The following is a 27,913-nucleotide window of genomic DNA, read 5'->3' on the forward strand; positions in this document are numbered from 1 at the left end:
TTTTTTATCATTGTTTATCGCTAAATCTATATGGAACTAATTCTTGACTGAAGTTTTGTAGAGGGAACATCTTGTTGGGATCACAGAATCAAGTGTGAGGGGAAGTCTTTGGAGAGACCAACCCACTCTTGATACATTCTTAAAGGAGCTCTCATTTGTTCTTTGAGCCTTCATAGTCTTATCTTACAAAGTGGTTTTGCAAGGGTTTTGGCACATAGCTTGTACACAAGCCGAGAACTTCTAAATTTAAATCTCTTTTAAAAAAACATTGTACTTCATTTCTTTCATTTGCTATCTAAGAGTTTGAATATGGCTAAGTAAAGACGAGAGTTTACTCTCACTCTTTAGCTTAGCCTTTTGTAAATTATAATTGTACATATACATTTTATCTTGTTGAATTTTTCACTAATACTAAACTTATTTTGCAATCATTGTTTGGATTGTTTGCTAACCTTTGTGTGGCATATTTTGGGGGTTCAATTTCCAAGGATGTTGTGAGCCCTTTTGAGGCTTATTTTGGCCAAGTCGAGTTCACTAAAGGGTTGCCTATTTTCCTCTCTAAGCCGTGGGCATTTGGAGGAAACTCACACCTTGTTTCCTTTGCATAAGTTTTGTGAGACATTTGCATGGTTTAATTTTTCATACTTCATTCACTTACATGCATGCTTTAATTGGGAATTAACACAACCTCACTATCACATTTCATTAAGTTAAAGTTTGTTACAATTTCATTTGAGCTTTGCATTCTCTATTTCATTGTTGCTTGAAGCTACAAGCTTACACTTTACTTTGGGCAATTCATCCTTTACATGCAAGCATTTTATATTCTTAACAAACTTTGATTCGTTTCCATTTGCCTTGGTAAATTGTTTCATGAGCACTTGAATACATACTTCATCTTTATGCTACATTGTTATCATGAATATTGGAGCAATTTATTGTCATTGTCCATTTGAAACAAATTTTACTTTCAAGCAAATTACTTGTATCATTTTAAATCATTGATGAGACACATGCAATACTTGCAAGCTAATTTTATTCCTCCAATAGAAGTTATAATTGCAAATTATGTTGAACATTATTTCATTTTCAAGCATTGCAAATCAATCTCTTTGAAGCATTTGCATGTAGCATTATTTTATTTTTGGGAAAAAACTTACATGCATTTCATCTAGGAATTTTAGTATAGGAAGACCCCAAGCCTCATTAAAAATGTACCTCCAACATAAGTTGGTTGAAGTAGACATCTTAGGGATCCTCTACTCCTCTATTGACTCTTCACTGTAAATCCATATCTTTGGGCGAAGGTGGGGTCTAAGGATTGAAGAGTTAAATTGTAATTTTGTTGTAGAAATAATTAATAAAATTAACCAAGAGCACTTTCCATTACACTTACTTTACTTGTCTCTTGATGGTTTAACTTTTCATATGCAAAGTCTATTCCAAAAGCAAGTATTGTAATCCTTTCAAACAAGTGCTTTCTTTTCATGCTTCAAGTCTAACTGCATATTGATGTTTTGGTTTAACACTTGCTTTCTTTTACATTTCCAAGTTAATTACTAATTTTTTGGTTTTGGCAAGATATGTTTCACATGTTTTGATTTATAAAGAGTATTATCTCAAAAACATTTTGTATCTTACATATCTTGTGCTAACAATTTTTGTTTACATTTTAGGTTACTTTGATTTCTCTTTTGAGAGCATTGCATTTTACTGTGAGCAAATATATCTCTCAGCTAGCTCAGCTCAAAGACTAAGAATCCACAATAGCTCAGCTCAAAGACTAAGAATCCACAATAGCTCAGCTCAGAGGCTAAGAATCCACAATAGCTTAGCTCAAAGGCTAAGAATCCAACTTGTTCAAGAACACCAACATCTTCGAACTTGAGCAAGATACAACTTACCATGATTGGTAAGGATCGCCATCCGATCTCAAGTAGCCAACACCCATTGGCCAGATGTGTGGGAAAATAAGATGCATGACTAGAGCATACTCCTAGTTGGAGGTCCCTCATCCCCAAGAGCTCACTAGCTCAATTCCTCGTCCCTTGGAGCTCAACCAAGGGGGAAGATCACACATCTCAATGTTCTAGTGAGCTCTTGGGGATGAGGGACCTAGAAGGGGAATATCCCTTAATCCAAGAATATCTCTGAAGACTAGAAATTTCTTCTTTGGTAGTTCTTTAGTAAATATATCAGCAATTTGCTCATCAGTCAAAATATAGTGGAGTCTCACTACTCCTCTTTGTACCATGTCTCGAATAAAATGATATTTGATTTCAATGTGCTTGGATCTGTCATGAAATACATGATTCTCAGATAATCGAATCCCACTCATATTGTCATAGAATATCATTGTAGTGTCCAGGACTTGCTCAAATAACTCTCCAAAGAGTTTTCTTACCCAGACAGCTTCACAACTAGCTAAGCTAGTAGAAATATACGCAACTTCTGCGGAACTGAGAGCAACTGATTTATGTTTCCTGCTCATCCAAGAGATCATGGCAGATCCCAAAATGAAACAACATCCTGAAGTGTTTTTTTTGTCCACAATGTTGCCTACCCAATCAGCGTCAGTATAACCATGCAACTTTATGTTGTTAGCAATACATCGAAGACTAAAATTTATTGTCCCATGAAAATATCTAAGCACATGCTTAGCAGCAATCCAATGATTATGAAGAGGCTTAGTCATAAATTGACTCAAGGATTTTATAGGATAACAAATATCAGGGTGAGTGTTCACTAGGAACATCAATGCTCCAATCAACTGACGATATTCAAATGGATCAGATAAGTTAGGTCCTGCTTCATCACCACAGAGTTTCTTGAAATTTATCTCCATGGGTACGCACATGGATTTGCACTCAACCATTCCAAACCTCTCCAGTAGCTTTACAACATACTTCCCTTGGGAGAGAATGATTTCACCAGGGCTTTTCCAGACCTCCAAGCCCAAAAATAAATGGACCATTTGAGGTTCATTACCTCACAAAAAAAAATTCATCAACATATAAAACCAAAAGCGAGGGCAAACCTTGCAAACTTTGAAGTAGAGGTTTGGATTTGCACTGCTTCTTGTGAATCCCAACTTTACTAAATAGTTGTTAATGCGTGAATACAAAGCCCTAGGGGCTTGCTTTAAGCCATGAGTGCTTTCTTTAGTCTGCAAAAATGAGTCCTTTTGTCATGTACCTCAAAGCCTTGAGGTTGTTCTACATATACTTCCTCCTGAAGAGCACCATGGAGAAAGGTTGTTTTAACATCCATCTGATGGAGAGTCCACCCTTGACTGGCAACTAAAGCAATAATAGAGTGAATGGTGGTATAGCGAGCAACAGGAGCAAAGATATCTTCATAATCAATTCCCTCCTTCTGAGAGAATCCTCTGGCCACAAATCTTGCTTTATGTTTTTCAATACTGCCATCCATTCCATTTTTATTTTAAACAACCTCTTTGATGTCACAATTGATTTTCCTTAAGGTTTGAACAACCTCCCATACATCATTTTGCATAATGGATTCATATTCTTTTGTCATGGCATCTTTCCATACTTGATGCTTTACTGCTTCTTCAAATGATTGAGGTTCACTTTGTATGATAAAGCTCATAGCAATAACATAATTTTGATATTAGTTGGGCTTCTTGCTTTCTCTAAAAGTGCCCCTGGGACCAATATATCTTTCAGCATCTTTTAGAGTATCACGAAGCCTTTTCCTGTAAGAATCACATGGAGGAGGATCTAAACGATCCATAGGCTCAACAGGTTCATCTAGGTCCTCATGATCAGGTTCATGAGTAGGGGGGTCCACATCATCATTTGTTTGTCTAGATGTAATAGAGGGAGGACAAATTTTCACCTTTTCAAGAGCTGCATCTTCATCAAAGGTTATATCTATGTTGAAATCTATTCTTCTTTGACCAAGAATATAAATTCTGAAAGCTTTAGAATCTTCACAGTAACCTACAAACATACCTTTCTTACCTGAAGCCTCAAGCTTGTTCCTCTTTTCTTTTGGTACATGGAAGTAAACAGGACAACCAAAGATTCTTAAGTAACTTACAACAAGTTTCTTGCTTGTAAATACTTCTTCAGGAGTATTGTCATATAATGCTTGATGAGGAGTCATGTTTTGTACATATACTGCAATGTTTGTTGCTTCTCCCCATAAAAGCCTTGGTATGTGCTCATCATGCAACATATCACAAGCAACCTCCATGATAATCCTATTCTTTCTTTTTGCTACACCATTTTGTTCAGGATTATATGGTACAATAGTTTCTTTCTTAATGTCGGCTTCTCTGCAAAAGTCAATGAATTCATTTGAGATGAATTCCCCCCCATTATCTAATATGAAGACTTTGAATTTCTTTTCGGTTTGATTCTCAATCAAGGCTTTGAAATCATTAAACATATCAAAGGCTTCATCTTTGTGCTTTAGAAAATATATCCATGTTTTCCTAGAGAAATCATCCACAAAAGTTATATAATACAAAATTACAAATATCCACCTATGGATGTCACTGGCATAGGTCCACAGAAGTATGAATGGATTAGTTGCAGGATGTCATGTGTTTTGGTATTGCTAGAAGCGAAAGGCCCTCTTGTCTTCTTTCCACTTTCACAGCCAGGGCAAACACCATCATGTTTTGATTGGATTTCTGGCATTCCAAAGACCATCTTCTTTACTTTGGGAAGTGCTTTATAATGAAGATGAGCAAATTTGTGGTGCCATAACTCGATTTGATTGAAATTGCACTCTTGGGCCATAGCTCTAATAGGTCTCCCATTGACCTTATAAAGCCCTTCAATTCTCTATCCAAGAGTGAAAGCATTTTTCATATTTGTTTTCTCTGACCAGGTTAACACTTTTCCTTTTATGAAAGCCACCTTCATTCCTTTATCTTCAAGAGCAGATATAGATATGAGAATCTTCCTTAGACTAGGTACATATAAAACATCTTGAAGATGAATAGTTTCTCCAAGATCCAAATGAAAAGAAATCGAACCAAACCCTTTTACAATGTATGTAGTGTTATCTCCAAGGATAATATTTAAACCAGTCTCCCTCTCTACCAAATTAGAGAGGACTTCTTTATAACCAGAAAAATGCCTAGAGGCACCACTATCCATTAACTAGTTATCTAAAGAATCTGAAGGAGAAGCACTAGATAGAGCTTAAATCAGAAAGTACTCAGATTGAAAAGCAACATCATTATTTTCATATCTTGTGTTTCTATATCTCTTTTGAGGACGAGGTTCTTGATCACAATCTTTCAAGCATTGCTTCTTCCTACGTATCTTCTTCCTTCATAACTCCTCTTTCGATCAGGAGATCGATTATTGAAGTTGTTGCAACTCCTTTGATTATAAGAGGATCTTCTTTCTGGGCAATCACGAGCATAGTGCCAATGCTTGTGACAGTTAAAGCATTCAATATTCCTCATGCTTCTTTTGAAGAACTTAGGTTTAGATTTAGAAGGTTTTCAATCCCTTTCTTCTTGGCTTGTGTAGCAAGGCAGATGGTTCTCCTTCTTCATGTCTATGAATTCTTCCCCTTGAGATCATTCTCGATTCCTCCTACTTACATCTACCAATCAATTCATCGAAGGTTGGCAAAACATTGTTATTGTTTATAGTAGTTATAAATATTTCCCAAGCAACAAGAAGACCATCAAGTGCAGCATGTACCAATTCGTTGTCAGACAGGGGCTCACCAGCGAACAAAATTTGGTCTAAGTTCAGTAATCCTTATAAAATAAGACTAAATAGATTCCCCCTTATTCAACTTGACATCTTTAAGTTGTTTCTTCGGATCAAGGACATGATTTAGATTTTGAACTTCAAACACGCCCACAATGTTATCATACATTTCCTTGGATGTCTTCAGTTTGGAGATACAGGGAAGAAGATGATCTTTCAATGAGTCAATGATAATTTTACGGGATTTGATCTCACCTTTCTTGAATTTAGCCTTAGCAGCCGCAAGTGAATTTTCTATGGGTTGGGGTACACCTCCTTGAACATATTCCAAAACATCTTCCCCATCCAAGTTAGTGTCCAGCCTGAGTTTCCAGGCAGCATAGTTTGAAGCCCCTGACAGTTTCTCACTATCCTTGAAAAAGGATGTGACCATCTAAACTGATCGACTGATGTGTATTAAGCAGCAAATTGAATCTTCTAGTAGTATTGTTGAAAAGTAACTAGGTTTGATCTTCATAATGACATGTGTAATTGTGATTTTATGTAATTGATGAAAAGAAAGAAAAATAAAATTATTGTAATGCTTGTCTCATGGGTTTCATGAGCAAGAAATTTTATTTTAGTAATGGCTCCCATTCTAAAACTTTAGGATTGAGTCATCTAGTCATAAAAGTCAAATTTAGTCAATGTCATGTATGAAGGACCCTTCTTGGGCATGATACACTTGTATATGAGTCAATAGAAGTGTCAAACAGCCCTCCAAGACAAGCACAAGCATCCTCCTACAAGTTGGCTTCAAAGAAATAATAATATCTTCATAAAAAGGACACGTTGGTTCACCAAAAGTCATGTCGGCTAATTATGAGACTCCAACCACTATAAATAGGCAGCTCAGCCTAATCTCAAAACACAAAAATTCAGAGAAGTGCGAAGTACAGGGGTCTACAGTTAGAGAAGTGCGAGGTATAGCAGGTCTGCGGTTAGAGAAGTGTGACATCTCATCGAGGAAACCTCTCCCCAAGCAAAGGAGGGACTAGAAGACAAGATTGTTTTGGGCTAAAAATATCTCCACTAGTGCAAAATTGCAAACCTATAAATTTGTTGTAAGGAGGCCGAGAAAGTCTAAGTTGAAGACCTATAAATTGCAGCAAGGAGGCAGAGAAAGTAACAGCAAGCAAAGGGTTTGACTATTGTTGACTCAAGGAAGAGGAAGAAGGCTTGGTGTCTTGGTCTTGGAGTGGCAACTAGGTCAAGGGTCTTGGTCTTGGTATTCGTCAATTGGAATCTCTATAAGAAGAATAATTTGTTCAGGTTTTCCTCTCAAAGAGTGAGAGGTTTTGGCCCTAGCTGATAGCCTATATTTTGTGTCTCTTGTCTCTTTATGGTTTATACATTGGTAGTTGTTTGATGAAGAAGAACACTAATAACCTAAGTAAAAGGAGATCCTAATCTAAAGAAGTAAAAAGTGCTCACAAGCAATTACTAATAGAAGAGAAATCACTTAATCTTTATGCCCTAGATTTCTCAACATGGTATCAGAGCTAAGGTGACTAAGTCAAGGAAGGGCATCTTAGATATCAATTTTGGGATTCAACTACGTTATGTAAGTCATTCTTCTATGACCATTTCCACGAGAGGTAGTCGTAATTGACTAATTTCTCATGATTTTTGAATAGTCCACTTAGCACTCATTGCATCAGATGATGCTCAAAGGGGTGAAGAAATGGGATTGAAACAAGTGAAATGAATCATATAGCGTCAATCATCACTTCTGGGGCTTGCTCCACGTAACCAAGACTTCTCGGGAGGTCACCCATCCCAGATCGCCTCTGGCTCAAGCACGCTTAACTGTGGATTTTTCCCTGCAATCAAGCCCACTTAGCTTGCTACCCCATTTGCAAAACATTAGCAAGTATTGTGCCTCATGAACCATTCAATTAGAGCTCCCTTCACTCTTTTGTATTTAAGTATTGAGGGGCTTTCGCAGTGCATTATATTAGATATCATTTTTAGGATTCAACTACGTTATGTAAGTCATTCATCTATGACCATTTCCATGAGAGGTAGTCGTAACTAACTAATTTCTCATGATTTTTGAATAGTCCACTTAGCACTCATTGCATTGGGTGATGCTCACAGGGGTGAAGAAGTGGGATTGAAACTAGTGAAATGAATCACATAGCGTCAATCATCACTTTCAGGGCTTGCACCCAGTAACCAAGACTTCCCGAGAGGTCACCCATCCCAGATTGCCTCTGGCTCAAGCGCGCTTAACTATGGAGTTTTCCCCACAATCAAGCCCACTTAGCTTGCTACACTCAAGGATCAAATCTCAAAGCAAAGATCATCTTGAAGTCAAGAGTCTACAAAGAAGTATTAAGATCATCATCAAGAAAAGAAGACCAAAACCCTACGTCTACTCAAGTTGAAAGGATCTACAAATTTAGTTGAAGTGTTTTGAAGTCTATTCAACCAAAGGAAGCTAGAGGCGATGTCATCAGTGTTTTAAAAACTGGTCGGTTTGAATCAATAACCGGTCAAACCGGTTGGTTCACTAGCTGATCAAGTCAATCCGACAGAAAAACTCGGTTTGACCCCTCCCTTCGCCAAAAAATTAGAAAAATCGGTGCTAACCGGTCGATTTAGGACAAAACCAGTCGGTTTATGGTCAAACCAGTCGATTCCATCATAAATAGGTCGGTTTATTACGAGGGCAGCTATAAACCCCACAGAATGCATTTTTGTAAGTTTTGAAGTCATTTTGAGGGAAATTTGGGGTTGTTTATTACGAGGGCAGCTATAAACCCCACAGAATGCATTTTTGTAAGTTTTGAAGTCGTTTTGAGGGAAATTTGGGGTTGTTTTCCTCCAAAAATAGTCCCTCCAAGAAAAACATTCCTACCGTCTCATTTTCCTAACACATCTCAACCCTAGCAATGTGGGCAATTAATGGTAATGTTAAATTCTTAAAGTAAAAGTGACATTTCCTCTAATTTTCATTTTCATCCTTTTACTTAAATTTTTAACATTACCATGAAATGACTTGGGATGTTTAAGAGTAGTTTCGATCTCACTGGATTTCATATAGAGAAACTAAAATTTTAGATTTCACTCAAAATTCAGCCAACTTAATGGTTTTCAGGATTTCATGGTTTGGGGGTTTGCAATGTTTCCATTTGATTCTATCATACCTGACAGTATGAGATTGGCATTTGATCAAGAGCATGAAGCCCTTTGACGACCTTGATGTTGGTGGCATTGATTGTTGAACTTTGTTGATTTTGGTGGTATTGATTGTTGAACTCCTCTACCATGGCCTTAACAAGAATGCACCCTTCACTCAAAGGAAAACAACTGGTTCGGCATGCTAATCTTTTTCTACCACATTATAAGGTTGAGGAGATGAACCCTTCACTCAAACCAAAATCATTGGTTAGGCATGTTAAACCTTTTCAATTTCTATCATGTTATAAGGTTGAGCAATCCAAGTCTGAAGACTTTGAGCTAGATGATGTTTATGTATCTCTTGTTGATGATGTTTATGTATTTCTAGTATCATTGAATCAATGATGAGTTTCATGAGTGACCATATTGATCAGTGATTTGTAGTTTTGATGCCTATTTTTTCTACTACTACTAAAGTTGTAGAGGAGTTTTAGGAGTCCTCAAACTCTAAGCCATATTATTTATGTAGCTCATGTTGATGATCTCTTGTCTAGTAGTGGTGATGAGTTTGATCATGATGAGGAGTGATCATGTTGTTGATCACTGATATGTAGACTTGTCCTATGTCGGTGACCCCATAGCTTAGAGCATTGTTTTCGGACTCTAGAGGCCATTTAGAGCTTCATTGATTATGTATTTTGTTGCAGATATGTATTGCACTTGATGCCATTTTGATATATTCACCTTTACATGGTATATAGATGAGAAAACCTTGCATATTTTGTCTCTATGGGTTTGGAATCATGGTTTTAGATCTTAAAAATAGCTTTTTTTATTAAAAACTAATTATTTCATGTATTTTTTTAAAGACCGGTTCATTTAGACCTAACCAGTGCCAGTTTGACCGGTTCCGGTTTGAAACCTGGTTTATTAGGTGGACCGGTTCGGTCACCGGTTCCCGGTTTTAAAACTATGGTTGTCATCAAGACTCTAAGGCGATCTCTCTCAAGCAAGATCCCTACCACTGAAGACATCATCATCATCAAAAGATCCAAGGGATCTCCCTCTCTGTGGGATCAAGGATCATTATTGAAGAAAACTATCTTCATCAAAAGGAAGTTTTCTATCCTCTATATCATCATCAACATCAAGGAAGCAGCAAGGAGAAAGGAGCATCCTATCAAGTAAGTATATGACCTTATTTGAATCTGTCAAAATGTCTTTTTGCAAGGAAAGCAACAAATTGGTTAGGGCTTCAAACTATGTTGCATGGAAGAAAAGGACAGATCTAAATCTCATTGGAAATGAGGTCAAGGATCACGTCAAAAGATTTATCACCAAACTAGGAGAAGAAGATGGTCAAGCTCTTGCCAAGTATATGAAAGGGGAAGTTAGGGCTCAAAGGATTCTCAAAGAATCTATCAAGGATCCCCTCATCCCATCTAAACTCAAAACTTCAAAAGAAATCTATAACAAATTGGTAGATTTGTATTCCGTAAGCACTACTAGAGAAGTCATCTCATTAAAGAAAGAACTTTACAAGCTGAAAATGTCTAAGGAAGTGGAAAATGTCTAAAGAAGATGGAATAACCTCATACTTTATGAAGATATCTGAGATCCGGGATCAACTACAAGAACTAGGAGAAGTCATGCACTATCGGAGGAGCGGGGTAACTTTACTTCAAGTATTTATGGGAAGAAGGAAGCTACTACATTCCAGGATCTATGGTCACTATGCAAGATTGAAGAATCTAGACTAAAGGCCAAATATGATGTGGGAGCAGGTGAGGAAAATCAAGCTTATGCTGCAATGACAAGAAGAAAGGGACAATTTGGAAAGAAAAAGAACATGGCCAAAATCCAATGCTATGTGTGTCAAGAATATGGACACTACAAAAGAGATTGTCCTCTCAAGAAGGACAATAACAAAAAGGGAAGAGAAGAAGCCCACATCACCAAGGAAGTAGAGGAAGTTGAAAAGAAGAAGTCCAAGAAAGAGGAAGTAAGAGATCTCTCCTATGACTGAGATAGTCTTCCTCGCCTAAGTTCTTTTCAAGTTCCTAAGTCTTTTGTTATAAGATATGGCTATCATAATTCACTAAAAGGTATGCATCAAGGCATCATAGGACACGCCATTGGAAATGCAATGTTTGTGGCCATTCTTGGGCTGGGAGTTATAGCCGTCTCAGGATGCATTTTTTTGGGTGTAGGTGGCAAAGGGGTTAGTATATATACAAAATTAACCATGCTGCAAAAATCAGAGCTCTTGAAAATGCAAATGGCAGCAGATGCAAAGGGCACGTTCTCAAGCAAAAATGTCATGGCCCAAGCTCAACAAAATTTTGATGAAAGTGGCCACAAGCTCAAAAAAAAAGTTAAAACTAAAAGAGACGAAAGATATGCCTCTGCCATTTCCTATTGGGACTAAGGGTTCTCGCTCTTGTGCAGTGGGACCAACTCTTGTAGGGATGTATAGTAAATTGAATCGTGATGATACAAATGATGCCATTGGCATATTTCTTTTTGCCAATGGAATTCCTTTCCATTTTAGTCGTTCTCCTTACTACAAGGAGATGATCAAGGCAATTGCAGCAGCAAGACCCTCATATGTGCCCCCAGGTGAACATAAGTTGGGGACACTGATATTAGAAAGGCAAGTGGCCAATATTAATGTGCAACATGGAAAATTTTAGGGGCGAATTTTCGACCTTGGGCTAAATTAAGGGGTTTTATATTTTTATTGGGCGAATATTTTGTATCATAGTACATTGTTACAAATCGCCTCAAATTTGTTTTATAAAAAAATTAGGTATGGAGGTTAGCCCACCTTATTTTAAGGGAGAGGGTAAATAAATTTAACTTAGCCCTTGAAATTAGGAGTTACAATCTTCCATTCGCCCTCATTTTCAAGAAAATGTATTTATGATAGTTATAAATAAAAATATAAATACAGTGGAGGTATGGTAAATAAATAAAAGCTCTTTTTATACTTACTCCAAAGGTATGGTAAATAAATAAAAATACAAATAAACTAGAGGTATGGTAAATAAATAAAACCTCTTTTTATATTTAGTCCATAACCCTCTTTCTATTTAAGAAGGCTCAAAAACGAGGTTTCATTTAAGTGAATCCTATGGGCCAAATACCATATTTATAAAAGAGGTATGGTAAATTAATAAAAATATAAATAAACGAGAGGTATGGTAAATAAATAAAACATTTTTTTATATTTACTCCATATGTCACCTTATATTTATGAACATGCAAGCGTGTAAATAAATAAAAATATAAATAAAGTGGAGGTATGGTAAATAAATAAAACCTCTTTTATACTTCAAAGGTCTGGTAAATAAATAAAAATATAAATAAACTAGAGGTATGGTAAATAAATAAAACCTCTTTTTATATTTAGTCCATAACCCTCTTTCTATTTAAGAAGGCTCAAAAAAGAGGTTTTATTTAATTGAATCCTATGGGCCAAATACCATATTTATAAAAAAGGTATGGTAAATTAATAAAAATATAAACAAACGAGAGGTATGATAAATAAATAAAACATTTTTATATTTACTCCATAAGCCACCTTATATTTATGAACACTCAAAAAATGTGTTATATTTAGGTGAAGCCTATGGGCAAATACCATGGGCCAAATTATTATTAATACCATGCAAAAAAACATTATTAACCCTAATATTAGTATTAATAAAAATAAATATGGCACATGGTATTGACCCATGGTATTCACATGGAATGCAACCTATTTAAAGGGGGGAATTAAACTAGCATAGATCCATCTTTACTCTGGATCAAATATTGTGATATGCAAACTAACATAGAGTGAAAAAATATTTGATCCCTCTCGGGGCTTGGTAGATCAAGAGTAAAAATGGATCTTGTAATTTAATGTCACTTAAACATTTTAACTTGGTTAAAATAAAAAAATAAAATAAAAATCAATTATTAATTTTATTAATTTTTATAAATTACTAATAGTAGTTTTTAAGCTCCAGGTTTATGATAACCCATGGTATTGACCCATGGTAATACCATGGTATTCATGTGAGCATAGACTATTTAAAGGGGAAATTCTATTAGCTTAGATCCATCTTAATTCCGGGTCTACCAAGTGCTGGGAGGGATAAATAGATTTCATCCCTCTAAGAGTGGTAGATGTGGAGTTAAGATGGATATAGGTTGGTTTTTATGATAATGAAGATATTAAATAGACTTAGGAAATTATATTGTAAAAAAAATCTTAAGGTGAATGGTTAAAGCTACATTTAGTCACTTCACAAAATTTAGTAAAAAATACGGATATCTCCATTAATATTGGTTTTTCTGATTTAACAAACAAAAAAAATTCAAAACGTTGAAATCTTGACTCTTTCCACATCACCCTCGCAGAAGAGAGATAGTCGCTGCCCAGATTTCCCACCATTTTTCAAACATTCTCAATATGATATCTTCATGAAAAAGTTAAGGTACTGATCTTGGATTAGTTGTTTGAAAAATATGCTAGTTTGTACAACCTTTCATCTTCTCTGTTATTCTTAGTTTGTCGTAATGATCTGTAGGGGTTGGGTCACTGCACCATATTGTCCTAAAAGGCGGAAATTGTGCACCAAAAAAAAATAATCCACATGTTACAACGCTGTTAACAATGGTATGAAGGTGGTGAATTATGCTAATAAGAAATTTAGATTGGGAGAGACGTAATTAAATAATTGAAGATTTCCAATTAAAATAATAATAAATCCACATTTATATATTGATTGGAAGGCTTCTAACAACGGTCACTTCTTTCCATTAGATCCCCTTCAGGCCTTTGGGATACCTACTACTTCATTATATTATATAGTTGGGGCTTGCTACTTGTTGGCGTGTTGGGGTAAACAAACTTGATGTGTTTTTTTTTATCTCGCAGTTGGAGTCTATGGAATAAGAAAGAAATTTGATAGCTTGGCAAAAGTGGTAGCTTGACAAAAATGGTAGAGAAAATATTAATCTCTCCTACTATGACAAACATGGCCACTAAAACTTGCAACATTGTTTGTAGGAAGTGAAAATTATCTTTCTTTTTTCCAGACATGTATGTTAGTATATTACAGTTTAATGAATATGTTTTATTATTATCATATATGGTTTCATACTTTAACAAAACATTCGCCAAGACTTCACAATGTTTTATTATTCAGTGAAAGATTTTCCAAGATCTTACAAGATTTTATAATTCAGTGAAAGATTCACCATGACTTTACAAGATAATATAAGAGAGATTCGCCAAAATATATATATATATATACATATTATATTAGTGATAAAATCGCCTCCCATTTTTCCTATGTATCATGGAGATTCGCCCATTTATTATACATATAAATTTAGGGTGGTTCTTAAAATTTTCCCTGATGTGCAAAAGGAAACTTTGAGGCAGACATGGGTGAGGGAAGGTTGTTCTATTGTTATGGATGGGTGGACAAACATTGTCAAACGTCCACTTATCAACATCATAGTTACGTGCCAAGAGGGGCCTTTCTTTCTTAGAGCTATTGATTGTTCTGGAAAGCGCAAAGATGCAGCTTTACAATTTGAGCTTCTTCGTGATGCTATTGAGGAGATTGGCTCTACAAATGTTGTACAGGTTGTAACAGATACAACAGAAGTGTAGATCAGCATGATTAATGATTCAGAGTAAATACAGACATATTTTATGGACCCCTTGTTGTGTGCATGCGCTCAATAATGCATTGAAAGACATTGGCAAAATTGAGTGGGTATCTAAATTGGTGACAGTTGCAAGAAATGTGCAAATGTTTATTTGCAATCACCACACTTCCTTATCCATGTACAGGTCTCATGCGAGGAAGGAATTCCTCAAGCCTACTGATCCCAGATATGCTAGTTATTTTCTTTTATTAGAGAGGATGTTGGAGGTGCAGTCAGCATTGCAGGCCATGGTTGTGACTCCAAATTGGAACAGATGGGCAGAATCCAAGACAGAGGAAGGGAAGAAAATCAGGATTCAGATATTGGATAATGATTGGTGGATAGATTGTGATTCTTTGGTGCCACTCTTACATCTTGTAGTTGAGGTCATTCGCTACATTGACACAGATTCTCCTACTCTTGGAGAAATCTATGAGACTTTTGATAGTATGTTGGATCAAGTAAATGTGGCCATTCGTGAGAAAGATCCTTCCTTAGAGTTCTATACGACTCAGATTCGACCCATTATTCAGCGTAGGTGGGATCGAATGAACACACCGTTGCACATGGCGGCATATGCACTCAACCCAAATGGTATGTGGCAATAACTAGAATAATTCTTCCCATTGAAGATCCAAAGGTCAAAAAGGGATTTCGAGCAGCCATTACAAAGATGTATAGTTCAGAAGAAGGGAGAACCATTAGGAGACAGTGGATGCAATTTGCAAGTCTCAATGGTCCCTTCAACAAGCCTAATGCATGGGAAGATCGCAATGATTTAGGCTAGACTGACCCCATTGGTTGGTGGACCATGCATGGGGATGAGGCTCCAGAGATCCAACAACTTGTTATTCGCTTACTGTCTCAGATTGCTAGTTCCTCTACAACAGAGAGGAATTGGTCCACATATAGCTTCATCCACTCTATCAAGAGGAATAGACTTTCCTCTAGGAGAGCAAAGAAGCTAGTTGCAGTGCACAGCTCTCTACATCTTGCACATAGGAAGACACCATAGTATCGGAGGGGGCCAGCAACACGATGGGATGTGGATCCAGAGGATAGTGCATAGATAGATGATGAGGATGGACCAGATGAGTTGCAGCATGGTTTGGTTGGAGTTCCATTGGTTACTCAAGAGAGTGACTCTGACTCAGATAACGACATTACCATTGATGGTCCTGATGACTTCAAGCAGCATATAGATGTAGAGGACCAATCATTGAGATTGAGTCCTTGATGTTGATTTTATTTTCAGTGTTCATTTTCCATTTTTACTTTTCAGTTTTACTTTTAACATTTGAGTTGTGACACTAGATATTGATGACCGACTCTTCACTCTTAACTATTTTTGAGTTTGAAACTTTGAGTTATATAAATTTAGTGTTCAAACTTCAGTGTCTAGTATATTAATATAGTATATAGTAATATACTAGTATGTTTTGCTTTCAATTTAGATTCTAGAATGATGAATGATGAATTTTCAATTTAATTTTTAAATCAATGATTCAATGTAGATTATAGAATGATGATTGATGAATGATGAATGATATGGATCAATGTACATTGTATTTGAATATTTCATTATTGAATTTTATTATTGAATCTTATGGTATTGATGAATTAGAATTTAGAACATTATAATGAGTATGTCATATGAATGATGTATGTATCAAAATGAATGACGAGGATGGATCAAAATTCAATATATGTCATTATTTGATTCAATTATGAATTTAAATTTTATGTATGGATCAAATTTGAAATTTCAATGTATTTGTATTACTATTAGTCTATTTAATATGCTTTCATTATTGAACAATGAATATGAACATGAATTATATATATATCTATATCTATATATATATATATATATATATATATATATATGCCCCGATGTCCCCCCGTCTCCCCTAAATTTCCCTAAAATTTGAGGGTACTCCCACATGTCCCCTTTGTGCGTCTCCCCGCACCCGCGTCTCCCCGTCCCAGAGACTTGGTGGAACATTGCAAATAACCGTGGTGCATCCTATCTGTAACAGTAATAAAGTTATTTGGGCATTTTTTATCACATCTTCAGCATGACCAGTGCACCTCACTTGGAGAGTATACTGGGAAAGTTATTGTGGTTAATCTCGGCACATTTTTCTTCCATCTCTCACTTGAATCATACATCCTAATTATGGACTTTCATGCATCACTTCTCGGTGCATCTGGGGAGATTATCTATCTTCTTCATAAATTCTATTCCAAGCTAAGCAGGGTGCATCACATGGTGACCCTTAGTTCTTTTGAGACGGATTTTCATGCAGGTGTTGTTAGATTGTCAATTCATGTAAGCAGACCTGCAACCTAAAATCCTAGAAAGCAGTAAACTAGAAAACTCATAAAAAAATTGTTGCTTTATATGCAAGATATACAAACACATAGCTGACTGAAAATGCAAACAACAAACAGTAGAATCTGCAGCACTAAAAAACACATCTCAGTTTTTTTATTAACTCATTAAACAAAACAGTACAACAGCTCACTCAAACTCGATAGGATTGATCATCCACATATCTGAGTTCCTTATCTAGATGAAGCAGGTTAGAAGAAAATACAAAATAGCACACTTCTGTGGGTACCCAAATCAGGATAAAAAGTAAAAAAAATAAAAAAAAAAAATTAAAAAAAAAAAACCTAATCCATTTTTGAAAAAGCAAACAGCTAAATCTGGAAAGTCTGCCAAAATAACAAAAGCAAAGTCTAAACTTAAACTTGGAACAGCAGTTAACTCACTGCTAGAATAGAACCTAATCTAACACTGAAAAGGCATCACTTATAATTTTATAACAGCAACTACAATTAGAACTACTCTAATTCTGGCATATGCATCCCTACAGCATGCATGAGCCCTCTACCTCACTGTCCATATAATCTTCTGCTGCACCTCATTAATGCTGCAGAACAATGACTAAGCAATCACAGGGAAAAGCTATCACATGTTGGGAACTTCAATGATGTTGACTTTCTTGTACCTGGGTGAGAATCGGACAACCCAAAGCGAGGCATTATCTTCCAGAAAAATTTATCATGCTTTTCGGGTGTTGAAGTGACCCTCCCATCAGAGATGAAAATTGCTAAGGTATAGGGATTAGTTTATCTTGAGTCCTACCTGCTCTTACACTTCCATATTTCATAATATCATATTCTTCTCCCTTTCATTCCCGATTGTATAGTTTAATGGAGACTTAGTTTTACCATTTTGGTGTCTTTTATTGTCATTCATGTCATTGTATATATCTCCGACTGGTATCAGAGAGAGGTATTCTGCAATGACATACATCCCTGCAAAACTAGTGGTTTTATCTGATGTCCTAGGCCCTTTTACACATCTACAGCTTTGGAAATAAGGATGATCACTTTGTTGGCAGCCATATTCACACGTGTTCACTAAATTTTGTAAGAGGTTTGATAGTATTTCAAGTTGATTTGCCTCAGGTATATCACCTGTCTAATCAACTTTCTCTTTACTTCTTTCTGTCCACGCCCATTGGACTTAAGGCACCACTATGAAAAATATCTATACAAAAGAAAAGCATAAAAAGAACATAACACACGAGTTCACAAATCCTCAATGTATTCTAGCTTGATCAGGTTACTGATTGAACCAAAACGTGTACATATGTACTTTTAAGTTTTCATCAATGATAAAAAGATAATTTGTCTTTTTGGGTAAAATGAAAGCATACATAAGTTCAAAAATATTCCAAGCATCTATTCAATTAAGTACCTTTTCCTCTAACTGAACTTTGAGTCTTTTGTAAACTTGATCGAATTCTTTGCGACTAATATCACAAATTTGCTGCCAGGCTTTATGGTACTTCTCTTCTCCACCCTTGTCAAGCACATCCCAAATCGCAACCAAATCAATCAAGATTGTTGTATTTTTAATTTTTTATAAATTCTAGAAAATGACTAAAGATGCACCAGCATAGAGGACATTCTGGTAGGAGGAAAATGGCTCCTCCTCACAGCTTAAAGTAAGACCTTCACCTGAAGTCGAACTACAGCTTGTTGTGCTCTCTCCTTGAAGGCGGCATCTTCATCAAACTTCTGCTTTGAGGCCTTGTAGAATGCCTGCAGATATGAAAGCATGCCACATCATGTAAAAATCAGAGGTTTATTTTGTCACTACAGAAAACTGATCCTTTAAAGTAACTTGAATAACAGAGAGTGGATCAATATCAATGATCACTGTTGACATTTGTTGTCGTTAGTATATTGTTAATAAGATATAATCAATTTAAACCAGCAAAACATATAAAAATAATCAAGCAACAGAATTACAATAACTCTAAACATATCAAAAGTAAAATCTACATGCCATCAACAGCTAATCCTAAGTTATGTTTATGAATAGAACATATTTGCAAATAGAAGGCCACAAGCTAAACCTGTTAGGAATTCAGCACAAAAGCATCTATGAAAAGTTGTAAACCCTACTTAGAATCTCAAGGGCCCAAAATTCACACAATTGGCTAGCTGATAATTCATACAGATCAAGATAGAATAAAACCAAAATGCATACAAAAGAAGACATCAAATAGTTGTCCTTACCTGTAAATCTCCAATTGCTTGTTCACCAACTTCCTCCCAGTTTGGGAACTCTTCAAAAAGATACTGGATCAACATCCCAAACTACAATGCAGGGCAAGAGTTAGGTCGAGAAATACAGGGTAATAACCAAGAGACAGGCAAGACTGTAATGACATACTAACAAAGAAATGATACCATAAAAATCACATTTAAGAATATAAAATTTTAAGTGATTTATATTACCTTTGGGATGACATAAGCCCTTAACATTACAAATAATAAAAGAAAATAATATCCATCATGCCCCTGCTCGGCCAAATGGGATAAAGGACGTACAAACACTATCTCCATTGCTTGCAGGAAATGTAACAGTTCTGAAAGATCCTCCCAGGTTGTGCTTTCCATGTGAGACTTCATCTTCCTCACTAGGACATGTGAAAGTCCAAAGAGAGCACTCGCTTCCATTAAGTTATTATTGGATCCCACCATTCAGACACAAGAGACAAAGATATATCACAGTTTGCAGGCCCTGTTGCCGCAAAATCTAGCGGGCCTAAGTGTAAAGCCTCACCAGGCAGAACCAGACCTTAAGGCAACAAGAGAAATGTCTACCACTGTCACTTAAACAATCGTTCTCCTGCTATTTAGTGGTTTTTGACCACAAGGGAGGCATCCCTAAAGGCTCACCTAAGGATATTCAATGAAAATGGCTCAAGATGATTGATATGAGGTCTATAAGACAGGATATAATAACAGTGGAGCCTACCAGGCCTAGATATTCTATGCCAAAGTTCTCGTACTTTATTCCTAGATATATTAGAGGGTTGTTATAAGTAAGGGTCTTGCAAATTTTCAATGATAAGGTAAACAATATCATATAACAGCCAATAGAAAAGGCCCTTCAATGAATAATCAACAAAGCAAGCAAGGCCTTCTAATAGACACCAATGTTTAAGGGTTTTTAAAATTTAAATGGACTTATATTGCTGACAACATGCATAAACAGCAAACAAAGGATGACATCAGCCCTAAAGAGTAGGGTTCCACATGCAATAATGTTAGATTTTGCTTTTATTTTTTATTAATAATGCATTTCCTACTTTATGAACCATAAAACATCAAAATAAATTTACTTTTAGAAATTTTCACACATAAAACCCTATCCCTGACCCTAGAAATCTAGAAAAAATAAAGGAGAAATTTAATAAATAAGATGGTTGATCGACACAATTATGACTTGTGCCTAGTTCTAAATGGGAAAACTGAGACTTTTAGGGCTAATTAAATGAGAATGGCCTTGCGGAGGTCGAGGTAGGATGATTAGGACATCCAATTAAAATTTAAACCCTAGCGATTTCCATTTACATAACATAGAGGAGCAAGATTTCAAGATAAATTTAACAATTCTATGATGGCAAAATTAGAAACCCTACTACACATATATAATATGCAAAATATAGAAAATATGCAGTAGACTTACAAAATTTTGCAAGAGAAACACTTCAATCAATCCTAGAAAATCATCTCCAAGCAAGAAGCTGTAGAAATTTCACCTGTAGAACAAACCGATATATGCAATGTCCTAAAGCATAATACTTGTTCTACTTCTACAAAACATTAAGCGGAAGCATAATCGAATTCATGAGCAACATCAAGTAGAAACATGCATAACTGATCAAGAGAAATCAATCACACATAACACAGAATATATCACTGGGGAAAGCACCAGCATAAAACCCCAACACTGTATTATCAATCAAGTGGAAATCCTCTTCAACATACAAAAAGAATCAGCTCAATAGCTATCATGCTCTCTCTGTACTCTGATGATCTTCAATCAGAAGATGAAAATCATGGACTACCTAGGCCTCAATATATAGGCCACAAGTCCTCCAATCTCCTATAATAGATCCTTCTCCATGCAAGGAATACTTACTAGAAATATTCAAGCATCTGATAGTACACTATCCCATATCTGATCTCAATTGGGGACAAAACTGACATGCAACAGTTATCCATGAGTGAATTTTCAGTTATCTAAAATAATAGTTGTCACATGCATGCAAGCATTAACAAACTATATTTTATTATTTTAACAACTTGTTAAAATAATCTAACTAGACTTGACTAGTTAGAGCTAAGTCCACTGATTCTCTCATTATAGAACTCATACTTATTCCCTCAATCAGTGGAGGAAATTAAGGAGAAATTCCTCAATCAGTAGGACAACTCATGTGCATGCTCACAAAGACTTCAAATTCGGATTTCCTTAACTAATTAACTCAACTGAATTAATTAATTAATATTTCCAACTGCTGTTAAGAACAAAATTAATTTTACTTCCTATAGATAGACTAGGGACTGCTATAAATGACCTAGAAATGCTATTTTTAGAACTTTCTATTTTCAGCAGTTTCACCTCTCACCCAATGTGGCCAATGACCTCACTGGCCAAACTGCTATTTTTAGACATGCTATTTTTAGCAGGTCTATTTTTAGCACATTCTAAATTTAACATTTCTTGTTGCACATTTTTCAACAGAAGCCGTCTCCAAGAGAAACTCGCACCATAAAAGACCACATTTTGCCCAAGTAGGAGCAAGAAGACTAGTTCACACTTCTTGGAAGAGAAGAGTGATGAATGTGTGTTGATGCAAAGTGAAGTAAGGCTTCCTCTATTTATATGAGGACTAACTTGCCTTATTTCCACTAATTTTACATGCAAATCCCTAAAACAAGTTTGTTTAAGTCTTCAACAAATGAGAAGTCACAAGTCAACCTCAAAATAGCTCAAAAACATAATAATAAATGCCAAAATATCCCATGAGTGTGGGAAAATAATGTCCTCCACTATGATATCATCCTCCATAAATGCTCAATATGCCACAAGCAAGTGACAAATGGATCATGAGTGCTCCATACTCGAAGGAAAAGCTCAAAGTATATGTGTATGCCTCCAAAACCATGACATCATCACCAATATGCCCTACATCACCCTTATAGGGGCAAAAGGGGTGACATAGCACCATCATCCTCGAGCATTGGGATCTACCAATGATGTGCAAGCCATCTCCTGCATGTCAAGGATAACCATCATAATCCAGGCTCCAAAACAAGCGACGCACATCAAACAATGCCAAGGCCAGCCTAGGGGTATCCTGTGTCCATCTAGGCACATCATCAATAAATGCAACAGTAAGCTTTGAGTGGCTCAATGTTTCAGCATCTGGGAGTACTCATGTGAGTCAAGTACCATGCAAAGTCAACTCATAGCCCAATGCTCACCTTTGGAGGGGCAGCATTGCATCATCAAGGTCAAACTTGCTCTTTGGACAAGGTACAATGACCTCTTGGAGTGTCGTTGAATGGAATGAAGATCAACTCACAAGGGGTCTTTGCTGTTGTGATAACACTAATGTTGCAAACATCAACATTGGGATAAAATCGTCAAGGGTCCAAAAAAACAAAAAGAATTGTAAAAATCATGAAAATAACGAAAAAAATGACAAACATTGACAACATTGAGATACCACTAAAATATCAATAAAAATAAGAAAACATTGGCTAGGCCAAAAAATTGCGATTTCGTAGTTCTTTTGCAATAAAATTGAGATGTTTGCAACACTGGATAACAAAACCCGACATAACTCTCCCAAGATCAAGTGAAATTGACAATCATTTAGGAAAATAACCATAAATGCATCATAGTGGACCATACCTAATGTTAGGGGCACAAGAATACTTCATGTAAAACTCAACTCCAAATGTCTAACTAGATCAAGACATTTAAACAAGTTACCTCACGTGTATTAGGGATAGTTAGGTCAACAACCCTATTAGGTGTTGTAGAAATTTCTGTTTTCCCACCCCGGTTTTCAGTTTCTCCTTATTTCTCCCATGTAGTTAAATACCCATTCCCATAACCATACATTTAACAGACTGAAAAAAATAAATATTGCTGAAAACACAAATTCTGGAAATTTTTCAGAATGCTGGAAATTGCAGAATTAAAAATTAGCAATCAAAAACAGCCATTAAAACACATTAAAACACTGATATTTTTTGTCAACTTGACCCTGGAAAAACCCCCTACAACTCTTGGGGAAAACCAGTTTGAGAGCTCTTCTTTATTTCTGAAAATTGCCTTTTTACAGTGAGAATTATTCAGCAAAAAATCAGCAAGCAAATTTACAACTTATCTCCTTTCCCGTGCCTCACAACAATCTGGAAATTACAGCAAACAGGACAGCAATAAATGTTGTACGGCCTCCGTTTTGTGTGCAGAAAAATCAGCAAACTGCTCCTCGATTTTTGTGCAAAAATTTGCCTTTCACTATGTGTTGAATCAGCTGTACAAATCTGCTCAACTGTTGCCTTGGAATGTGTGCCAAGCTGCTGTCTCCTTCTCCTCCCTGCTCAGAAATCTCTCTTGCTCTCTTGCTCTCCTTCTCCCAATCTGCTCATGAAAGAATGAATGACCTTTTCCTCATTTTCCTCCTTTAATATAACTCCAAGTGACTTTTGGGTGATCTCTAAATCCAATGGCTGAAATAGATTTAGATCAATGGTTGAGATTAAATGCTCATAAATCTCACTTTCTATTTTTTAATTCACCCCACTTTAATAAAGACACACTTAGTCATTTATTTCCAAAGTCACTTTTTCTTTCTAATTTTTCATTGACTTTATAAAAGTCACTTTAAAATTAGACTTAATAACTTTATCACTTAAAGTCACTTTTAAATTAGATTTAACTTTATAAAATTATAAAGTCACTTTAGGAGAAAAATTAAATTCTTTTGGACACTTTTCCCTAGGCCAAAGATCAAAGCCTAAGGGAACCACCTGTCCTCCGGTACCAAATTTCAACACTCCCTCTTACCGAGGAAGGTGTTCCTCACCACACCCATCTTGTCTCTGAAGTAGACATGCCTGCCCCGTGGTAAGGCTTTGGTAAGGATATCTGCAACCTGCTCATCAGTGGAAATATACTCAAGCTTCACAGCTCCCTTCTGAACATAGTCTCTGATGAAATGATATCTGATCCCGATATGCTTTGACCTGTCATGAAATACTGGATTCTCCGTGAGTTTAATGCAACTCTGATTATCACAGTAAATCACTGAAGGTCTCAATGGCTGACCAAATAAACCAAACAACATCTTGCGAAGCCAGATAGCCTCACAACTAGCTAGACTGGCTGCCATATACTCTGCCTCCGCTGAACTCAGTGCTACTGACTGCTGCTTCCGGCTGAACCATGACACTACTGCTGAACCATGACACTACTGCTGAACCCAACCCAAAACAACACCCTGAAGTGCTCTTCCTATCAGAAGCACAACCTGCCCAATCAGAAACAGTGTACCCTGCCAATCTCACTCCATCTCCCTGCCTGTAGTCCAGACCATAATCCACTGTCCCCTGCAAGTACCGCAAAATGTGTTTTGGAGCCACACAGTGAACCTTCCTAGGCTCACACATAAACTGACTCATCGTGTTGACTGCAAAACAGATATCTGGTCTAGTGTTGACCAAATACATCAAGGAACCAATCAGCTGCCTGTACAATATGGGATCCACCAACTCGGAATCCGAAGCATGAAGCTTCTTCCAGTTGGTGATCATCGGTGTCGACATGGGTCTACAATCCTCCATGTGGAATCTGCTAAGGATGTCCACAATATACTTCCCCTGCCCCAGGAAGAAATGCCCCTCCTCCTGCCACACCTCCAAACCCAAAAAGTAATGCATCAAGCCGATGTCCTTCATCTCAAACTCCGCCGCAAGATCTCTCTTGCAGTGCTCTATGAGTCTCTCTGCACCTGTAATGATCAAGTCATCCACATACAGCACCAAAATGAGAGGCTCCTCACCAATCACAATAAAGTAAAGGTTCGGATCTGCCTCACTCTTTGTGAAACCCATCCCCTGCAAATATGTATCTATCCTGGAGTACCAAGCTCTGGGAGCTTGCTTCAGGCCATAAAGGGCCTTCTTCAATCTGCACACATGGGACTCCTTCCCATGCACCTCAAAGCCCTGTGGCTGCTCAATGTACACCTCCTCCTGTATGAAGCCATTGAGATGCGGTCTTCACATCCATCTGGTGGATCTTCCAACCCATCTCTGCTGCTATCGATATAATGGAGCGGATCGAAGGATATCGAGCCACGGGAGCGAAGGTCTCCTCATAATCAACTCCCTCTACCTGGGAGAACCCTCTAGCCACAAACCTCGCTTTGAATTTCTCAATGCTGCCATCTGCAGCATGCTTTACCTTGTAAAGCCATCTGGAAGTAACCACGGATTTGCCCTCAGGCCTCGGCACCACCTCCCAAACATCATTCTTTATGATAGAAGAATACTCCTCCTGCATGGCCTCTCTCCAGACCTGCTGGCTAGCTGCCTCCTCATAGCTAGAAGGTTCAAAGTCAAGGATGCTGGTAACCATCGCCATATAACTACAAAACCTCTCAGGTGGTCTACTCTCTCTGACCGGCCTCTTCGGCTCAGCAACAGATGTGGCATCTCTCAAGGTGTCCTGAAGCCACTTGGGCTTCCTCTTCCCTGAGCATGCTTCTCCCATAGGAGAATGAAACTCCTCCTCCTCATCATCATCAGTAGCCTGAACTCCTGACTGCCTGTCTGTTGTCCTCCTGCCTGCACCTGAACCTGTAGAAGCTGAGGTACCGTGTGAACTGTCCATCAATGGACTCCCTAGTGAACTGCTCTGTGAACTGCTCTGCATGCTACCCGGAGCACCACCCCTCTGGCTCGGCGAGCCACTGCTCACTGACGGACCTAACATCCTCATAGATGTACCTCTGGATCCTCCTGATCCCTGCCCACTGGATCCCTGCGACTGACTCAACTGCTGCTGAGGGTCTGGCTGATCCAGATACTCTAACTCCCGTGACCTCCTAAAGGCCCTGTCCTCCTCGAACTTCACATCCCATCTGACAACAACTCTCCTCTGTGCAGGAATGTAAATCCGAAAGGCCTTTGAGGTCTCACTGTAGCCCACAAAGATACCCTTCTCTGCGGTGGGCTCTAGTTTGGTCCTCTTCTCCTTGGGTATATAGGAGTATGTAATGCATCCAAAGATATGAAGATGACCAATATCAGGCTTCTTCCCAGAGAAAGCCTCCTCCGGAGTCATGTGCCCCAAGGCACGATGCGGACTCCTGTTCTGCAAGTAAACAGCTGTGTTGCAGGCCTCTGCCCACAAGAACAATGGCAACCCCTGATCATGTATCATGGCTTCGGCAGCCCCTATGATGGATCTGTTCTTCCTCTCCGCAACCCCGTTCTGCTGGGGGTTGTAAGGAACAGTGAACTCCCTCCTAATGCCTGCCTCCGCACAATAGTCAACAAACTCTCCAAGGGTGTACTCTCCTCCATTGTCCGACCTCAAGGACTTGATCTTTCGACCTGTCTGAGTCTCCACAAGAGCTCTGAACTCCTGAAACCGCTTGAAGACCTCACTCTTGGTCTTCAAGAAATAAATCCAGGTCCTCCTAGAGTGATCATCAATGAATAAAACATATTACTCATATCCACTCAAGGAAACATGAGATATCCGACCGCTCACATCGGAATGAATCAAATCAAGTATCCCCGTCAATCTGCTGTCACTGCTGGGAAAAGGGGATTTGGCAAACTTGCCCATCGCACAACCTCTGCAAGTATCAAAGTGATCAGTACTGAAATCTGGCACACCTGTAGTGATCTCTCGCAATGTCCTCAAGGCTCCATGATACATATGTCCCATCCTGCGGTGCCAAATCTCACACAGCTCAGAACTGCTAGCTCTGCTGTCGGTACTACTGCTCAATGCCAAAAGGGGCTGAAATGCAAACTTGTACACCTTTGCATGGCGTACACCTATCACTCTAGCTGAATCAGCTGGAGTGCCCCTGGGATACATCAACACCTGTCCTCCCCTGAACAGTACCTCATATCCTCTGTCCTCCAAAGCTGAGACGGTTATGAGGTTCTTCCTCATCCCTGGCACATAAAAAACCTCTGACACCTTCAAGGGAGGTTTGGACTCCCTCTGAAATGTCACTGTCCCCACCCCGACTGCTCTAACAACTCTGTCATCATCGAGTACTACCTCAATATCAGTGCCACTCTCTGAAAGCTCTGAGAAGTACTCACGGACTCCTGTCATGTGACGTAAAGCCCCACTGTCCACATACCAGATACCTGTAGATGCTCCGCTAATCGAGGGAAAAGCATGCTCCCTCTGAACCTGTGTGGTAGGTGATCCTGCACTAGAGGACTCACACGTAGTGAACGCAAACTCTCGGTCAAAACGACCAGCAAAGTCCTCAATCTCTGCTGAAGCTGCCACGTCCTGGTTCTTCCCCTTCTTCTTCTTCTTCTCCGAACACACAACTGCATAGTGTCCCATCTTTTGACAATTCCAACACTTCACCTTGGAATAGTCCTTCTGTGTGTTCCCCTGTTTACCTTTACCTTTGCCTTTGCCCCCACCACCGCTTGTGGAAGCCTGCTTCTTCCCTTTGCCTTTCTTGCCTCCTGCCACCAATGCTACGTCCTCATCCTGCTCAACTGGCTTGGCTGCCCCAAGCTGTCCTTTCCTGATCTCTGTCTGAATGCAATCATCCCAAAACCTCTCCCATGTGGGAAGGGTCTCACATGCACAAACCCCATCAGCAAAGTTCAACCATGAACGGGGGAGGCCATTCACTGCAATACGCACCAACTGAGTGGATGGAATGGCCTCT

At 37.9% G+C, this 27,913-nt stretch overlaps 1 protein-coding gene across 3 annotated transcripts in view; it reads right to left on the bottom strand.

Moving 5' to 3' along the window:
• LOC149258976 (arginine--tRNA ligase, cytoplasmic-like) overlaps positions 1–27,913 on the bottom strand; it is a 284,232-nt gene that overhangs the window by 159,465 nt on the left and 96,854 nt on the right. For all 3 annotated transcript variants that reach the window (XM_089417091.1, XM_089417083.1, XM_089417097.1), the window contains exons 7-9: positions 19,179–19,259; positions 18,615–18,698; positions 18,352–18,456 (exon numbers count right to left, since the gene is read on the bottom strand). In XM_089417091.1, the coding sequence (XP_089273217.1) occupies positions 18,352–18,456; positions 18,615–18,698; positions 19,179–19,259 (270 nt within the window). The remainder of the gene's footprint in view (positions 1–18,351; positions 18,457–18,614; positions 18,699–19,178; positions 19,260–27,913) is intronic.

Source organism: Pinus tabuliformis, chromosome 6 (assembly GCF_031772625.1).
Source record: "Pinus tabuliformis cultivar Carrire ecotype Pingquan chromosome 6, CPIR1, whole genome shotgun sequence".
In the NCBI taxonomy this organism is placed as follows: domain Eukaryota; kingdom Viridiplantae; phylum Streptophyta; class Pinopsida; order Pinales; family Pinaceae; genus Pinus; species Pinus tabuliformis.